The 16,767-nt window shown below is 34.5% G+C and overlaps 2 protein-coding genes and 1 long non-coding RNA gene across 4 annotated transcripts; 2 read left to right on the forward strand and 1 right to left on the reverse strand.

Moving 5' to 3' along the window:
* The first annotated feature begins 242 nt into the window (after window positions 1-242).
* LOC130965528 (inositol transporter 4-like) lies at window positions 243-2,256 on the forward strand. The gene is made up of 3 exons (XM_057890286.1): window positions 243-782; window positions 867-1,580; window positions 1,695-2,256. The coding sequence occupies exons 1-3, from the start codon at window positions 243-245 to the stop codon at window positions 2,175-2,177; spliced, it is 1,737 nt and encodes a 578-aa protein (XP_057746269.1). The 3' UTR covers window positions 2,178-2,256.
* Window positions 2,257-2,580: 324 nt separating this feature from the next.
* On the reverse strand, window positions 2,581-4,823 carry LOC130966762 (uncharacterized). Of its 2 annotated transcripts, none has more exons than XR_009081299.1 (5): window positions 4,594-4,823; window positions 4,027-4,170; window positions 3,638-3,928; window positions 3,242-3,488; window positions 2,581-3,042 (listed from the first exon to the last, which is right to left on the reverse strand). It is a non-coding gene; the product is annotated as an uncharacterized LOC130966762 (long non-coding RNA). The 2 variants fall into 2 exon arrangements; XR_009081298.1 differs by having other exon boundaries at window positions 2,582-3,042; window positions 3,255-3,488.
* A 6,714-nt stretch (window positions 4,824-11,537) lies between these two features.
* On the forward strand, window positions 11,538-14,496 carry LOC130967548 (pentatricopeptide repeat-containing protein At1g73710-like). The gene is given in 2 exon segments (XM_057892452.1): window positions 11,538-11,570; window positions 11,572-14,496. Coding segments are annotated over 2 exon segments (2,883 nt in total). The 3' UTR covers window positions 14,422-14,496.
* Window positions 14,497-16,767: the final 2,271 nt, after the last annotated feature.

Genomic DNA, 16,767 nt, shown 5'->3' on the forward strand with positions numbered 1-16,767 from the left:
CTGATAAGGTGTTAAGATCGGAATAGAAAAGAATAGATATTATTGATTAATTATCGTTAAGATCAAATTTACTTTATAATTGAAAGTCTGCATGATGTTATGGAATGCATGAGATTAATTGCATGCATAAATAAACAATGATTGATGGAATAATAATATTTTCAGCGTGGAGTGCAAGTGGTAGAGATAAGCTAGAAATCATCAATAGGGTTGACATTAAATTAATAAGGTGATCAGTAAGAATGGAAGGAGGGCCGGAGGCAGCTAGTAAGCAAGAGTTCACAGAATTCTGGAAAAGAGCAACTAGTTCGCCTTACATCATGCGCCTTGCTCTATCGGCCGGAATTGGAGGTCTCCTCTTCGGCTACGATACCGGTGTTATCTCAGGAGCCTTGCTTTACATTCGCGAGGACTTTGTAGAAGTTGATAAGAAATTATGGTTGCAGGAAGTCATTGTAAGTATGGCTGTAGCGGGAGCCATTATTGGTGCTGCACTTGGTGGATGGATGAACGACATGCTCGGCCGTAAGACCTCTATCTTGGGGGCTGATATTGTTTTCTTTCTTGGCGCAATAGTCATGGCTATTGCCCCTGCTCCTTGGGTCCTCGTCGTTGGAAGAATTTTGGTTGGTTTTGGAGTTGGCATAGCTTCCATGACTTCCCCTCTCTATATCTCAGAAGCCTCTCCAGCTGCCATTAGAGGAGCTCTCGTTTGTATCAATGGTCTCCTCATCACCTTTGGCCAGTTCTTCTCCTACCTTATCAACCTCGCATTCACCAAGGTATATATATATCTACTCGGATAATAAATAAAAAAAATTAGATAATTTAGCATATTTGACTAAACTATTTAACATAATATACAGACTCCTGGAACGTGGCGTTGGATGCTTGGGGTGGCCGGACTTCCGGCGGTGGTTCAATTCGTTTTAATGCTGACCCTTCCTGAGTCACCGAGGTGGTTGTACAACCAGGGGAAAGAAAATGAGTCCAGAAAAATCCTGGAAAAGATTTACAGAGCAGACGAGATTGAAGGGGAGATAAAAGCAATGAGAGAAGCCGTAGAACAAGAGAAGCAAGAGGAAGGGTTGATCGGTCAAACTCTTGGAGAGAAAATGAAGGCTGCTTTCAGCAACGTTGCTGTTCGAAGAGGATTGTATGCAGGCGTGACTGCTCAAGTCGCTCAACAATTCGTTGGCATCAACACCGTCATGTATTACAGCCCAACCATTGTTCAGTTTGCCGGTATTGCATCAAAATCTACCGCACTTGCACTCTCCCTCGTCACATCTGGTCTCAACGCCATTGGATCTATCCTTAGCATGCTTTGCATCGATAAATATGGAAGGAGAAAGCTCATGCTCCTATCCCTTATTGCAATAATCATTTGCCTCCTCACTCTCACCGGAGTTTTCTATCAGGCAGCTACCACCGCTCCTCCAATTAACAACATTGACACCCTCAGCTTCGGTGCTAACGCTACGTGTCAGGCTTATCTTGATGCCCCTAATGTCTCTTCATGGAATTGCATGAAATGTTTGAAAGCTGAATGTGCCTTCTGTGCCAGCACTGGGGGCAATGTAAGTTCATCACTTCCATCTCTTTCAACTTATATATATATATATATATATATATATATATATATGTATGTATTAGTCTAATCTAATCTAACATAATCAATGAACATGATGCAGCATCTTCCGGGAGCATGCCTGGCAGAAACAAAGGAAGTCAGAGCGGTGTGCGGTGAGCAAAAGCGCGTGTGGTTTTCTGATGGATGCCCAAGCAAAATTGGAGTGCTTGCAGTTATAGTGTTGGGACTATATATCCTAGCGTACTCTCCTGGAATGGGATCAGTGCCTTGGGTTTTGAACTCAGAGATTTACCCATTGAGATTCAGGGGAATTGGTGGAGGCATAGCAGCAGTTTCAAATTGGTGTGCTAATCTCATAGTGAGTTTGACATTCTTATCACTCATCCATGCACTTGGGGCTGCAGGAACATTCCTCCTCTTTGCTGGATTTTCCACAATTGGGCTCGTTGCCATCTATCTATTGGTACCAGAGACCAAAGGGCTTCAGTTTGAAGAGGTTGAGAAGTTGCTTCAGAAAGGTTTCAACCCTTGCGGTTGCACTAATCCAAAGACAGACGAAGAAAAAGCAAGTACTAGTAATTAAATAAAACAATATGATATGATATCATGAAGCTGTTAGTTCTCTTTCTCCATGTATGTCAATTTGTATCCAACACATTAAATAAGAAGGGGCACGTTGTATGAATATTTTTATTTTTATTTTCTCTACACATTTTAGCTTTTTTTAGGAATGGATTCCCCAAAAATAATCTAAATTGTGTATTAACATCATTGTATGTTCTGCTTTTTCATAATTAAAAAAAATCACAAAACATTGCCTTTACATAATTTACTTTTTTTTTATACGTCAGTGACGAATTATACTGCCACCATAACAGTACAAAATATTAAAATAGTCAAATATTTTTGTATTTCACACAAAAATTACAAATACATAAAGAATTCCACCTCTTATTTATTCTATTTATTTTTACTATTTAGATTAAAAAGTGATCATACAAGAAGAGAATACAATTTTTTTTAGAAAAAATAAAATTTTCTCATATATACATTAGAAAGTTCAAAAAATTTATTTTTAATAAAAAGTTTCAAATTAAGCACATAATTAATATATTTTAGAGAATTAGGTTAATATTTTCATAAATTATTTTCTTTCTCGCAAGTCTCCATTCCAGAGTAGAGTCCAATACCACCAGCCCAGCGAAAGAGAAAAATGGTAAGTCAAGAACTAAAATATATGTTGTTCAAGCAGTTCAAATTATGAATCATATTTATCTTCCAGACCTCTCTAACTGATGACATGCAGTTTCATCGAAATAACAATGTGTGCATAAAGCAATCATAAGATTGAAAACTAACCTGCAAGATTGAAAGAGACTGGACATTCTTTATGTTTGGTACAACTAGACCATTTGGAGTAGCCATGGCAACTTCAATGTTGTCTGAACCTATAGCAAGTAAACCCATCTTGTCAAATCCAAATTGACGGCTAATGCCTCAAATAAACTATTGAATTAACAGACACCACATATGAACCAACTATAACTAGAAAAACATTGAATCTACCAAAATTTAAACACATTCAACCTTCAAAGAAGGCTAGCAAGACATATCGAGAGTTCAGCCTGTAATGTTTAAGAGACAGACCTTTGAATATTACCTCCATTGAATCCTCTTTGAAGCAACTATTCAAAGAGGGGTACTTGGTAAGGGCCATTGACAATGATTTGACTAATATTAACAGAAAAGTGTGCTTGACATCTAGATAAGGATTGATTCTCTGAAATGCTGTTTTAAGCTCTACTAGAGCATTGCAGTTTATCTCATCTACATAATGGAAATGTGGGACCTTGGCAGCCAGAGACATTGATTTTACATTGCTCTTTGGTATCCCCTAAAAGAGAATAGAGAAGAAAATAAATAACTTCCAAGCTATTGCAACATTTAAGGTCATCACGGTTTTCTTTCCAGGTTGACATGGATCATTGTCTCGTAAGAAAGACACGAAGAAAAGGGGTTTCAGATTCATATGGATGCTTTTACCTTAGGGGAAGTATCCTATCCTCTCAATGTGATTTATACCAGGTGTCACACTCTATCCTTCTGCTCCTTGAGGCTTCTCTACATTATCAGCATGCAAAGCAGCAGATACATTTCTAATTATTCCCTTCTTAGCAGCAAAATTGAGCATATCTTCTTTCAATACCGTTCCATCTTTTCCAGTTCCACATACTTCATTTATGTCTATACCATGGTGCTTTGCAAGACTCCTTATAGCAGGTGTTCATAACACTGTAGCACGTTTCCCTTTTTCAAGATCAGAATCTAGTAGCTCTGCATTATTTGAAATATTTGATCAGAATCAAGTGACTTTGTAGTTTCTGAATCACCAACAGTCGCTGACAAATAGAGCAATGTAGGAATACAATCACCTCTTGGACATGCCATTTGAGAAGTTCACATTCTGCAATACCTTCACCAGTTTGTGCCAATGGCACATCCACGATCTTACCGACCGGAAGTTCTAGTGCAGGTTGAGTAGAAAAGCAATGCCTCTTCCAATGCAGAAAATTGAACTACAACATGGAAATTCAACGAATATGGTGAAATAAACACTCAAACTCACTCCAATTCACATAGAAAGGCTTCCAAAAATATATCAACTTTCATTACTTTTAATTATTATGCAGCCACCAATTATAACTATAAGTAATGGGCAACATCACAACAACACCTCATAAATTAACTGTATCAAAGTCTAAGAGCGAAATTGGTGTGACTATTTAGTGCAAAAATAGAAGGAGAAACAATTGATCAACCTAGCTAGCTAGTAATGGCAGTAAGAATTAACAAATAACATAAGCATAACAAAAATCAATGCGATTCTTGATCAAATAAAAGGTGAAGCAACTGAGCATCTGTGAAAGAAGGGAATAAACAAGTTGGCATGACGATTTAAATAACCCCGAGACCAAGTGAAGTAGAATGGAGAAACTCACATCGAAATAAGCATAAGCTGTAGAACGAAGAGCAAAGGCAGAAGAAAAGAAGGTGTGAGAGTGAGAGAGGTGAGGGCAGCAGAGCAGAGGAGGCCCGGCAGAGAGCTGGAAGGAGAACCTGGCGAGCGGAGGTCCAAAGCTTCATGTGAGATCTGAGATATGCGGGTGAGCATCGTCAAAAGAGGGTCTTACGTGTAAACAACTTGTACTTTAGTTGTTGAAAAGTGATGAGTGCAATTAAAGTACATAAAATCGATGCAAATGTATGTACATAAGATGTAAATAAGTATAGGAAGGTTTTCACATATACCAGTATAGTTGACTGGTATATTGGTATCTATCGATTTTGGACTGTTGAAATATTGTATAAAATATATGGAAGGCTCAGATGTTGCAGAATAATATCAGCGTGCCATTAGCATTGTTAAGAGTAGGGTGAGGAAATAACGGGATGTCCCCTTAACCGAAGAATAAATTTTAGAAATTGTAGAACCATGCCCTTAGTATAGGTACTCTACCATAGCGGCTTAGTCGCTCTCTGTAGGCAGCTTTGTTGTAATTGCAAGGCCTGTCCCCGTGTGACTTAGGTGCGGAATTAACGGGCTACAGTAATTGAGCCAGAATTATGAAATAAATTACACCAGTGGAAAGACCCAATAATTTTTTCATTTTTTTCAGATTAGGGATTAGCCACCTCAATTCTCCTTTCCCTGTAAGTGAACCTCCCACTTACTTACAAAGTTACACTATCTAATACCCCTTCTACGAGGCACCGACTCCGATTTTAGGAATAGCAAAATATATGCACTATTAAATGATTTTAATAATAAAATATATTTGTAATTTTTTTAATAATTATTAAATAATTTTATTTAATTTTTATTATTAATTAATTTTTCATATATGATTTAATTTTAAAATTTATTTTTTATTTTATAAATTATCATTGTATTATCAATCATTATCTATCCTATTTTAAGAATTATACTAGTGTATGAACCCGTGTTGAGTACGGAAAAATTTATAAAAGTAAAAAAAAAAATTATACGCTTCAATATTTAAAACAAAAGTATAAAATAACTATTATTTTAAAAAATTTATAAAATTATTATCAAAATTAAAGTTTAACTTAAAAAAAGTGAGTAATAATTATTTTATATTTTTTAAGGTAAAATAATGATACACTGATACATGATTTAAAATAAAATTAAAATATTTACATTAGAATACTATTTTTTCAAAGACTTCTCTATAAACAACATTGATGGTTGAATTTGCAGACATTCCTAAGTGATTCATAAGTAAAACTTTTAAATCTCTCTTATTCTTAACTCTTGAAAGTGCCACATATAGTTGGTCATCTGTAAAAACTGGTTTGGGCAAGTACAATCCAACATGAAATAAAGTTTGTCCCTGAGACTTATTAATTGTCATAGCAAACAATACTATTATGAAAAATTGTCTTCGTTTGAATCTAACTGGGATGGTTTCGTTTGTTGGTACCATATTCATTCTTGGAATCAAAGCAGTATGACCAACATTGTTACCCGTTAAGACTTCACATTCTATGACATGATTTCCAAGCTTCCTAACTTATAGTCTTGTACCATTACAAAGACCACTGGATTAGTCAATATTCCTCAGTAACATCACCAGAACACCAACCTTGAGTATTAATTTATGTGGAGGCAAACCAGAGCAATTTATGCTATTCAGTAATTCAGGACCATAGAGATCTAGTTGACTCTCCATATTCTCTTCATCCATACAAATGGAATCCGAACTAAAATATAATTTTTTTCCTCCAGCCATCAGATGGTTGTTGACCTCTTCAACGATGTCTAGTGTGGGAGCCAGTATAGTTCTTTCTTTGAAAAATTCTTTAAGGACATGTTTTCCAAAATATTTGGATAAGAAAAATGAACTAACTCATCAAATACCTGGTCCGAAGAAGGAATAACAATATCTTCTGGAAGACATATCTCAGATTCACCATCCATATTGTCACCTATTAGACCATCACCAACTTTCAATAACCACTCACCAAATTGTTCTGTCTCATCTTGATCTGAAGCAGTCGTCCCTACAGATTGTCACATATTTTTTGTTAGTTTGAGCACCTAACAAAACTTCCAAAGGTAAGACGAATTCACGGTTGAATGAACGATATCTTGTCTCGATTCTCGTAGAATGATAGGAAGAATTTGTCTAAAGTCTCCACCTAGTACAACCACTTTTCCTCCAAAGGGCAAATCTTTGCTATATGTTGGAGAACACCTCATGATATCACCCGAGCATTTATCAAGCGCTTCATTACAGTACCTACTAACCATTAGAGCCTCATCCCAAATTATAAGTTTGGCTTTCAACAGCAACATTGCTTGAGGGGAACCATGTTTGATGTTACATACAGAATCTTCAGTTATATTTAGTGGTATTTTGAACATTGAGTGTACCGTTCTTCCATTGGGAAGAAGTAAAGATGCAATACCACTCGAAACAATGTTTAACACTATATCACCCCTTGAGTGAATCTCAGCAGACATAAGATTTCAGAGAAATGTTTTTTCAGTACCCCCATGACCATACACAAAGAAAAAACCCCCTTCATCACAATACACAAATGTAACAATTTTATCAAATGCATATCTTTGCTCAGGTGTTGCGATGGCTAACATGTCTGATGTATTTTTCTTTAAATCATCCCTGTTAACGTTTAGGTCTTCCCTAATAACCCTTTCGGTTAACAAAGAACTATCAACTTCAGTTACTAAAGGCATAGGAGGATAGTCTTTCAAGGTTTTTACCAAAGGAATGTAAGATTTTGTCTATATCCGTTAAGCACAACTGCTTAATCTCATCATTTGACATTGTTAACTCTGCATATTATACGATACTGTAAAAATTCAATCAAACTAAAAATGATCAATAAGGAAGAATTTTTATCATTGTAATTAATAAAAACTCACCGCTCATGTTCATCACGGTTCTTTGTCAATACAAAATATCATCTGAGAGTTCATGCCAACATCTATCCCAGACATATTCTGGTCTTGAAATATTGTTAGATGTTAATAGAATGACAAATAACCTCCTAACATATGATCCCGAGGCCTATGAGCTTGCTTCCTTAATTGCATCAATGAATTCTTTGTCATCTTGTAAGAGTACAAGCGCGAAGCATGCATCTCTATACGAAGCATAAATTGTTTCTCCTACTGTTCTTATATCTCGAAAACTCATACATCCTCTTTGAGTATTCAAGAGAAGTCGTTGGTAATATTCTTTGGTATTTGCTGCAAAAAATTTGGTTAAAATCTCACTTTTAAGTTGTTAAATGGATTAAGCTACGCTATTTTAATTATTATGTAGCTACACATTCGCATAAGAATAATTTTCCTAAAAAATATAGAAAAATAAAAAATTGTATAATCTACAGATTATAACTGTTGAAAGTTATTTGAACATTTATTTTCTAGCATAGAAAATCAAATAAAATGGACGTGGGGTATAGGCTGTTAAGATTTTAAATTTAAATCATTAAATAAGTAAGATCAAAATTGAATATAAACTCGTCATTACCTGCAGGTACATGAGTCAACCTTCCAATTGCAAAGCCTTTCTTTTGAGGAAACCACTTTGAATAATCATCCTTCCAAACAAACTTGGTTGGAAACTCAGCATAAGTCAGACTTCGAGCATAGGGATATGACATGTTCGCCGCCATACATCCCAAAAATATGGACTTATAGATATTACTCTTTCGACGATATCATTCACATTAGAAGTTTCACCATAAACCACAAGTTGCTCATCCTCCAAATGGAATGGAAGTCTAATCACAAATGGTTCTTTCTCTTGAATTTCGTATCCGAATAGACGTCAGACTGCCTCACATGCCGAAATATACCTACAATCGTAGTAATTCTTAATTTTGTTAACAACTTGTGTGGCTTCTGACGGATCACCAGCATTGTATAGAGTAGCTATTACGCGGTCATTACCCTTGTGTACGTATTTAAATAGATACTTAATAGAACTTGTTTGGCATGTGTATTCCACATTTATGTGGCACCCGAACTTGAGCAACAATTCTGGATGATACGAAACAATGAACTTATTATCTAGTACACATTCCCTTTTCGTAATGAACTTGAGCAACAAATCTGGATTATACGGAACAATGAACTTATTAGTTTTATAGAGTCATAGATAAATGAGGTTTATTGCTCAGTCAATACCAAAATAAATCTCAAATGCAAAGAGAAGATTTTACCTATTCGTCAAGGACAACCATCTCAATAGGTGCCTTTACCCCAGAATTTGCAAAGTGAGAAACAGTCCAAAGTCTAATGACACGTATTTTGAGCTTCCACACCTTATGCTTTGGACCAACATTGATACACTTGATGAGATCATACCTAAAAATCAAAGTCCTCATATTCAGTGAAAGATAAAAAAATATTGTGAAATTCACCACATGGCACATGAACTCACCTAGCTGCCATTGCTACCTGCCGCAACAAAATTACTCAAATATTATGAATTTTAGTACAAATAAAGAGTAAGTATGGAGATCATCCATGCTATATTTATAGAGAGTCACAGCACTATTCAACCCAAGTATTGATAAGGATAGCAAAAATCTTGATGTTTCTATCAAAATCCAACTAAGAAAAAAGCTGAAAAGATTTTAGACTATTCAGGATTAAAGAATCTGAATCATATCAATAATCAATAAAAAAAATAATTATCAAAACTAGGATAGAAATTAATGGCCAACATTTATTGTATTTCATTTACATGGCAAAATGGGGTTTAATTTTGAAAAATCAAAATAAGAAACAATATATACTAAAGAGAAAATCACCGTATTTACATGCAATAATTAGGTACTGTAAATCACAAGAAGTTTCGAAAAGGCATGAAATTATTTTATTTTTGTATGTTGGTAAATTATTCTGTATCATAAATACTGGCATTTCAAGTCGTACAGAATAAAAAGGGTGTAAGAATAAGATTTGATATATAGCACCAATTTTTTGTTTCTTAATCTGATATAATTTCAAAAAGGTTTGTTAACAGTTGCATACCTACAATATGACCAAAGGATGTGTTGATCGCAGCAAGCCATTTATCTCTTTCACCCTGCATCCATTCTATAAGCATTCTCCTTTTATGATCCTCAGTCAATTGCTTCATGCGCTTGGCCTTCAACCTCTGCTATTGTTTTAACTATAATAGTTTCTTCTTCTATTTCAGCACGCTCTCTCTCAGTCTGACGCTGCGTGGCTGCGGGCTCGCGATTTGGGGAGTTGGGGTTCTTCTTTCAATTTCAGAGAGGAGACGAGTGCGGGAGTGGGACTGGGTTACGGGTCTAAGCCATTCTTGATTCATTTTTTTATGTCAAAATGGCACCATTTGGAGGAGTTATTAACAAATCGAAAACTCTTTAAAAAAACCAACCAGTTCTAACGGTTCACCGATTAACCACATGTACGATCGATTTTGTAATCAGTTTTTTTGTAAGACGGTTTACTCATAACATCTTTTAAACTATTTTTAAATTTTATAAAATTATTTATAATAATTACAAAAAATTCTCACAATAAAAAACTTTAAAATTTTATAAAAATATTTTATTTAAAATTGTTAGTAAAATCTTAGTTGTACTATGTTTCAAGATAAATAATTATAATGATTTTAGTATTTTATATAACAACCCATACAAAAAAAATTCAAATTTCATACCATATTTTTTCGTTCATTTTTAATAGCTCATAAAAACAAAAAAATATTGTACGAAATTTAAATTATTTTTGTATTAATTTTTATATAAAATACCTATATCATTATAATTATTCAGGAGTTGCGTATAATTTGAATCTTATGAATTCAATTTACTATATATTTGCCTAAATCGAATTATTCGATTCGATTTATATAGAAATGCAAATTCGATTTATTTAATTTAATTTATTTTTGTATGTGGTATGATTTGATTGAAAGAGTAACAATTTATACTGCTTCGTAAATTCTTCTATAATTTTATCTAGCATCAATAAAATTTCACTATCATTGGTTTAAAAAAAATTAAAATCTAAAACTATGGTTAAAAATAAATAAAAAGGATAGATTTAATTATTCTATAATTGTAGCGTTTTTTTGTCCGATTTGCGTTTTTATCACAATCCACAAGTTCTATGTTTAAATTAACGTTAATTCATATATAGTATATAAATAAATTATATTAGAATAAATAACAATTTATTTAGTTTATTTTAGACTTTATAAATGAAAAGACTAATTCATTAATATAACAAATTATAATTATTGTAGTATAATTAATTAAGTAATATAAATTATAATAAATTATATTAATTATATTAATATTTAAATATCTAATAAAATTAATTAGTTGATACAATTAAATCAGTGTAATAAATTGTATTAAATGAGTTAAAACAATTAAATCGGAAAACACTTTTTGAAGTATGCTATATCAACTTTATCATTAAGTACAGACATCTCATTTTTATATAATAGAATAGATAGATTAGTATTAGTATATTATAAAGGTTACTAATAAATTATAGATATTGTGAAATTTTGAAATTAATTTAGAAATTATTGAGTTTGAATATTAAAATTATATATTAAATTTTTAATAATTTTATCGTATATTTAATTAAATCAATTTAGTTATTATTCGAGTTCGATTAGATTATTAAACCAGTTTAATGACCGGTTCCATTCTTGCAACTTCGGTTGTAATTTCTATAATTTGCTCCTGTGATTATGTATGATTTCTGTGATTTTATTAAAAATTCCCCACAGGCGAACTTCCACTGAAAAATCTTGCTTGTGTCGCCGTTTTCCCACCTTAAACCCTCACCAAGACGGCCATCTTTTTGGGTTCTTTATTACTTGAAAGAAAGCATAACATGTCATGTTCAGACATTTTTTTTAAGTCCTCCTTCTTCATCTTCTTCAATTTCTTCAAACTTTGTTGTCACAAAACCTCACTATTGGGGCCATTTGCCAACCCATATTACAAAATCACACTTTCCTCGCATTCATTGTCATTCATCCCTAAAGGATCGGAAGAGCAAGAAGAAGAAGGCGTATGGCGGTAATTTACCTTCAATTTTGAAATCTTTAGAGTATTCTGTTGATGTTGAAGCGACCCTTGATTCTTTCTCTGAGAATCCTAGTCCTAAAGAGATAACTGTTATACTTAGGGAACAGGGGAGGTGGGAGCGTGTTGTTAAGGTTTTTGAGTGGTTTAAGTCACAGAGAGGGTATGTTCCCAATGTGATTCACTATAATGTTGTGCTTAGCGTTCTTGGTAAGGCTCAGAGATGGGACCAATTGAGGCTTCTCTGGATCGAAATGGCAAAAAACGGGGTTTCACCTACTAATAACACTTATAGCATGCTTGTTGATGTGTATGGGAAAGCAGGTCTTGTTAGAGAAGCACTTCTGTGGATTAAGCATATGAGGTTGAGGGGTTTTTTTCCTGATGACGTTACAATGAGTACGATTGTTAAGGTGTTGAAGGATGCGGGAGAGTTTGATAGGGCAGATAGGTTTTACAAGGATTGGTGTGATGGTAGGGTTATGTTAGATGATCTTGATTTGGATTCTCTATCAGTTACTGCTACGAATGGTTCTAGATCGATGCCTATTAGTTTCAAGCATTTCCTTTCGACCGAGCTATTTAAGACGGGTGGGAGAAACATTTTGAATTCATCAAACAAGGAGATTGGTCCCCAGAAACCCCAGTTGACTTCAACTTTCAATACCTTGATAGATTTGTATGGCAAGGCTGGACGGTTAAAGGATGCTGCCGAAGTCTTTGCTGATATGTTAAAATCCGGAGTGGCAATGGATACAATCACTTTTAATACTATGATCTTTATCTGTGGAAGTCATGGTAATTTGTTGGAAGCTGAATCTCTGCTTAATAAAATGGAAGAAAAGGGTATATCCCCTGATACGAAAACTTACAATATCCTTCTGTCCTTGTATGCTAATTCGGGGAATACTGATGCTGCTCTTTGTTGTTATAGAAGGATTAGAGATGTTGGGCTCTTTCCGGATGATGTAACTCACAGAGCTCTTCTTGGTGCGCTATGTTCAAAGAATATGGTTCAAGCTGTGGAAACTCTGATTGATGAAATAGAGAAATCTTCTGTTTCTGTTGATGAGCACTCTCTTCCTAGTATCATCGAGATGTATGTTAACGAAGGAGCCCTTGACAAAGCAAATGATATGCTTCAGAAATTTCTAATGAACGGTGTACCATCATCAAGTATATGTGCTGCAATTATGGATGCTTTTGCTGAAAAGGGACATTGGCTTGAAGCCGAGAATGTGTTTTATTGGGAAAGAGGTGTGCCTGGACAGAGAAGGGATGTCATAGAATACAATGTCTTGATCAAAGCGTATGGCAAAGGAAAACTTTACAACAAAGCTGTTTCTCTCTTTAGGGGAATGAAGAAGCATGGAACTTGGCCTGATGGTTGCACTTATAATTCTTTCATTCAGATGTTATCCGGTGCTGATTTAGTCGATCAGGCAAGAGATCTCATGGTTGAAATGCAAGGGATGGCATTTAAGCCGCATTGTCAGACTTTTTCTACTGTTATTGCATGCTATGCTCGTCTCAGTCAGCTTTCTGATGCTATCAGTGTGTACCAGGAAATGCTACGAGCCGGAGTAAAACCAAATGAGGTTGTGTATGGATCTTTAATAAACGGATTTGCAGAATACGGTAGTCTTGAGGAGGCACTTAGGTATTTCAACATTATGGAAGAATGCGGATTATCTGCCAATTTAGTTGTGTTGACATCCTTGCTAAAGTCTTATTGTAAGGTTGGGAACTTGGAAGGAGTAAAAGCCATTTATGAACGGATGCAAAACTTGGAAGGTGGTCTTGATTTAGTTGCGTGCAATAGTATGATCAGTCTCTTTGCAGATCTCGGATTGGTATCCGAAGCCAAGATGGCTTTCAAAAATTTGAGAGAAAAGGGCTCGGCAGACTGGATTTCATACGTGACAATGATGTTTCTTTATAAAGATGTGGGAAGGATCGACGAGGCCATTGAGATCGCGGAGGAGATGAGGCTTTTAGGTTTACTGAGGGATTGTGTTTCATATAATAAGGTACTGGTATGTTATGCCACTCATGGACAGCTTTATGAGTGTGGTGAACTAATACATGATATGATATCTAAGAAGCTTTTGCCAAATGATGGAACTTTTAAAGTGTTGTTCACTGTATTAAAGAAGGGAGGGTTTCCAATTGAAGTAGTTGTACAGTTGGAGTCATCACTGAAGGAGGGGAAGCCTTATGCGCGACAAGCTGCGATCACTGCTTTGTATTCTTTAGTTGGTATGCACGATTTGGCGCTTAAATCCGTTCAGACATTCATAGAATCCGAGGTTGATCTTGACTCCTATGCATATAATGTGGCAATCTATGCATACGGTTCGGCTGGAGAAATCAACAAGGCCTTGAACACATACATGAAAATGCAGGATAAGCATTTGGAGCCTGACATTGTGACTTAGATTAATATGGTAGGTTGTTATGGAAAAGCTGGCATGGTTGAAGGCGTGAAACGGATATTTACCCAACTAAGAGGCGGAGAGATCAAGCCATGCAAGTCTTTGTTCAAGGCTATTATAGATGGTTACAAAGTTTGCAATAGAAAGGACCTAGCTGAGTTAGTTAGCCAAGAGATGAAAATCACATTCAACTTGGAAGAAAATAATGAAGTTGAGAGCAAAATTGAAAGTGAAAATGGAAGTGATTGTGATTGATTTTGATGAAAGCTTCTTTGAGGTCTGTTAAATCCACAGGTGGTTGTATATTAGGGGAGACAAATTTATGTATGTACAATGTAAGTGATCATATATAAATTTCTTTTTGCTTATTTTGTATAGCGAAATATATTGATTGACAACAATTATTATTCAGTATCTTTTTTATTTATGTTTTTGAAGGATGTTGGCAAAATTTGTGAACAGTTACCTGCTATGCAGGTTCTCAGCTTATCTAAAAACTTAATGTCACCATATAAATCGGAACTTCCACCACTGGAAAGCATCTGTATTCTAGTTTTAAATAATACTGGTGTAGATTGGGAGCAGGTTCCTTTCTATATCTTTCCCCAACTTATATCTGCTGCTTAAATTCCAATCATGTTAGTTAGGAGCCACTAAATGTTTCCTGTTTAACTGGGCAGGTTGAATTGCTTAGACAATCATTGATGGCTATTAAGAGCTACATCTTATCGGAAACAATATAAGCAGAGTACTGGTATATTCTTGTTAAATATCTTAACGGCTGTACACTTAGATATCCTCTCATGAGTACCCATTTCTGAATATGGAGAGCAGTTGAATAAACATTAGAAATTGAACCATTTCGATCACACTGCAAGATTTCTCTAAATCATAGTCTCAGAATGGAAGCCCATTAAAGGAGGGAATAGCATTTTTGATACATTCTTCTTTCTTTAGCATTTTGTCTACCTTTATTGCTCATCTCCTCAAAGGTTTGTCGTTTTACATGTAGTGGGGTGTAAGTTTATTATTATTATCATTATTGTTATTGTTATTGTTATTGTTATTGTTATTAAGGCAAGCTAATAATCATGTTTCTCATCTGGTGAACAGTTATTATTATTAAGGCAAGCTAATAATCATGTTTCCCATCTGGTGAACAGTTAATTGTGACAATCTCAACAGAAATACTGCGATAGCAATTATAGTTATATTTGAGAATGTGGATGATGTATTGAATGTAGATTCTATTATCAAGCTTACTCCCTTGGATTTGCTATGCAATTTATTTATTTTATAGTTGATACATAATTGATGTTGAAGTGTATTAATTTTAATTTTTTTTATGGAAATAATAAGGGTAATTTGGTTTTTACTTTAATGTTTAATCTTATATTGCTCTGTTTTTTTTTTATTTGTCATTTATATGAAGTACACAATTTTTAAGCCTTCTATTTTTTTTTTCAGCCTATGTCATCCTCCATTGTTCAAGGATTTAATTCTTTGCGTCTATTGAATTTGGATGATAATTGTATAGCTGAATGGGATGAAGTCATGAAGCATTCTCAGCTTAAGATGGTTGGTTATGGCTTCAAATACGTTCTCAACTCCAGATTGGACTGATACCATTTAACCACATTTGACTTTAGTAACCATTTATTTATTTATTTATCTAACCACTTAACATTTAAGTTAACTACTTATTTTAAGTGCTTAGCACGAGAGTGAAATCATATGATTAAAGTGAAATGTGGTTAAAGTCATAGGTGGTATCTGTATTACTGGAAGTAGAGATAGATTGTATCTTAGACCTGGCAACAAGTATTTACCTCCTTTATGATTTCTGTATTCTCTTCACTAATAGCTACCTCTACTTCTGAGTTGTTCTAAATTTTCATGGTTTGTTATGTTTTGTTTCAATTTGGAACAGCTTTATTTGAACAAGAATTGTTTGAATTCTATCGTATATCCTGAATGAATTGGAAGCCACAAGCTATAAGCCCTTTCCAAATTAGGTAGCATTTCTCTTGATGATGCTCATTATCCTGCACAAAATACAGATTGTGGACATCTCTGATTCTTCGTTCAGGTGATAATAATATCGGTGATCTGGTCTCTGTTGACTCGTTAAATTGGTCTCTGTTGACTCATTAAACTGTGAAGTTTTATATACCTTGCATAGTTATCTATGACAATGAGTCCGGGCCCATTGACTGTTATATCAAATAATTTGTTAGAAATGATGAATTGGGGATGCAATATTTCAAATTATTTTATAGCTATAATTATTCTGAGTATTTTTTGAGCATGTCTGATTGAGTTATTGTATCTTTTGCTTCTTGTAAACACATTTTTTTTGTGTATATTCCTCTGGAACTGCTTTCTTTACCTCACGTGGATAGATTTAGATTATGAACTCATAATTTACCATAACACCAAGACAAACCCGAGGCTGAAATTTATTTGTAAACGAAAAATGGAAACTAGGAAAGACAGTGACATAAATTAAAGCTTGCTCTTCTCAAAGCATCCAACGTTCCAAAGAAGACCTATAATGTACTACAACTGTTAACATTGAAAAAATTTTAACCAGTTATTCTT

Source organism: Arachis stenosperma, chromosome 3 (assembly GCF_014773155.1).
Source record: "Arachis stenosperma cultivar V10309 chromosome 3, arast.V10309.gnm1.PFL2, whole genome shotgun sequence".
NCBI lineage: Eukaryota > Viridiplantae > Streptophyta > Magnoliopsida > Fabales > Fabaceae > Arachis > Arachis stenosperma.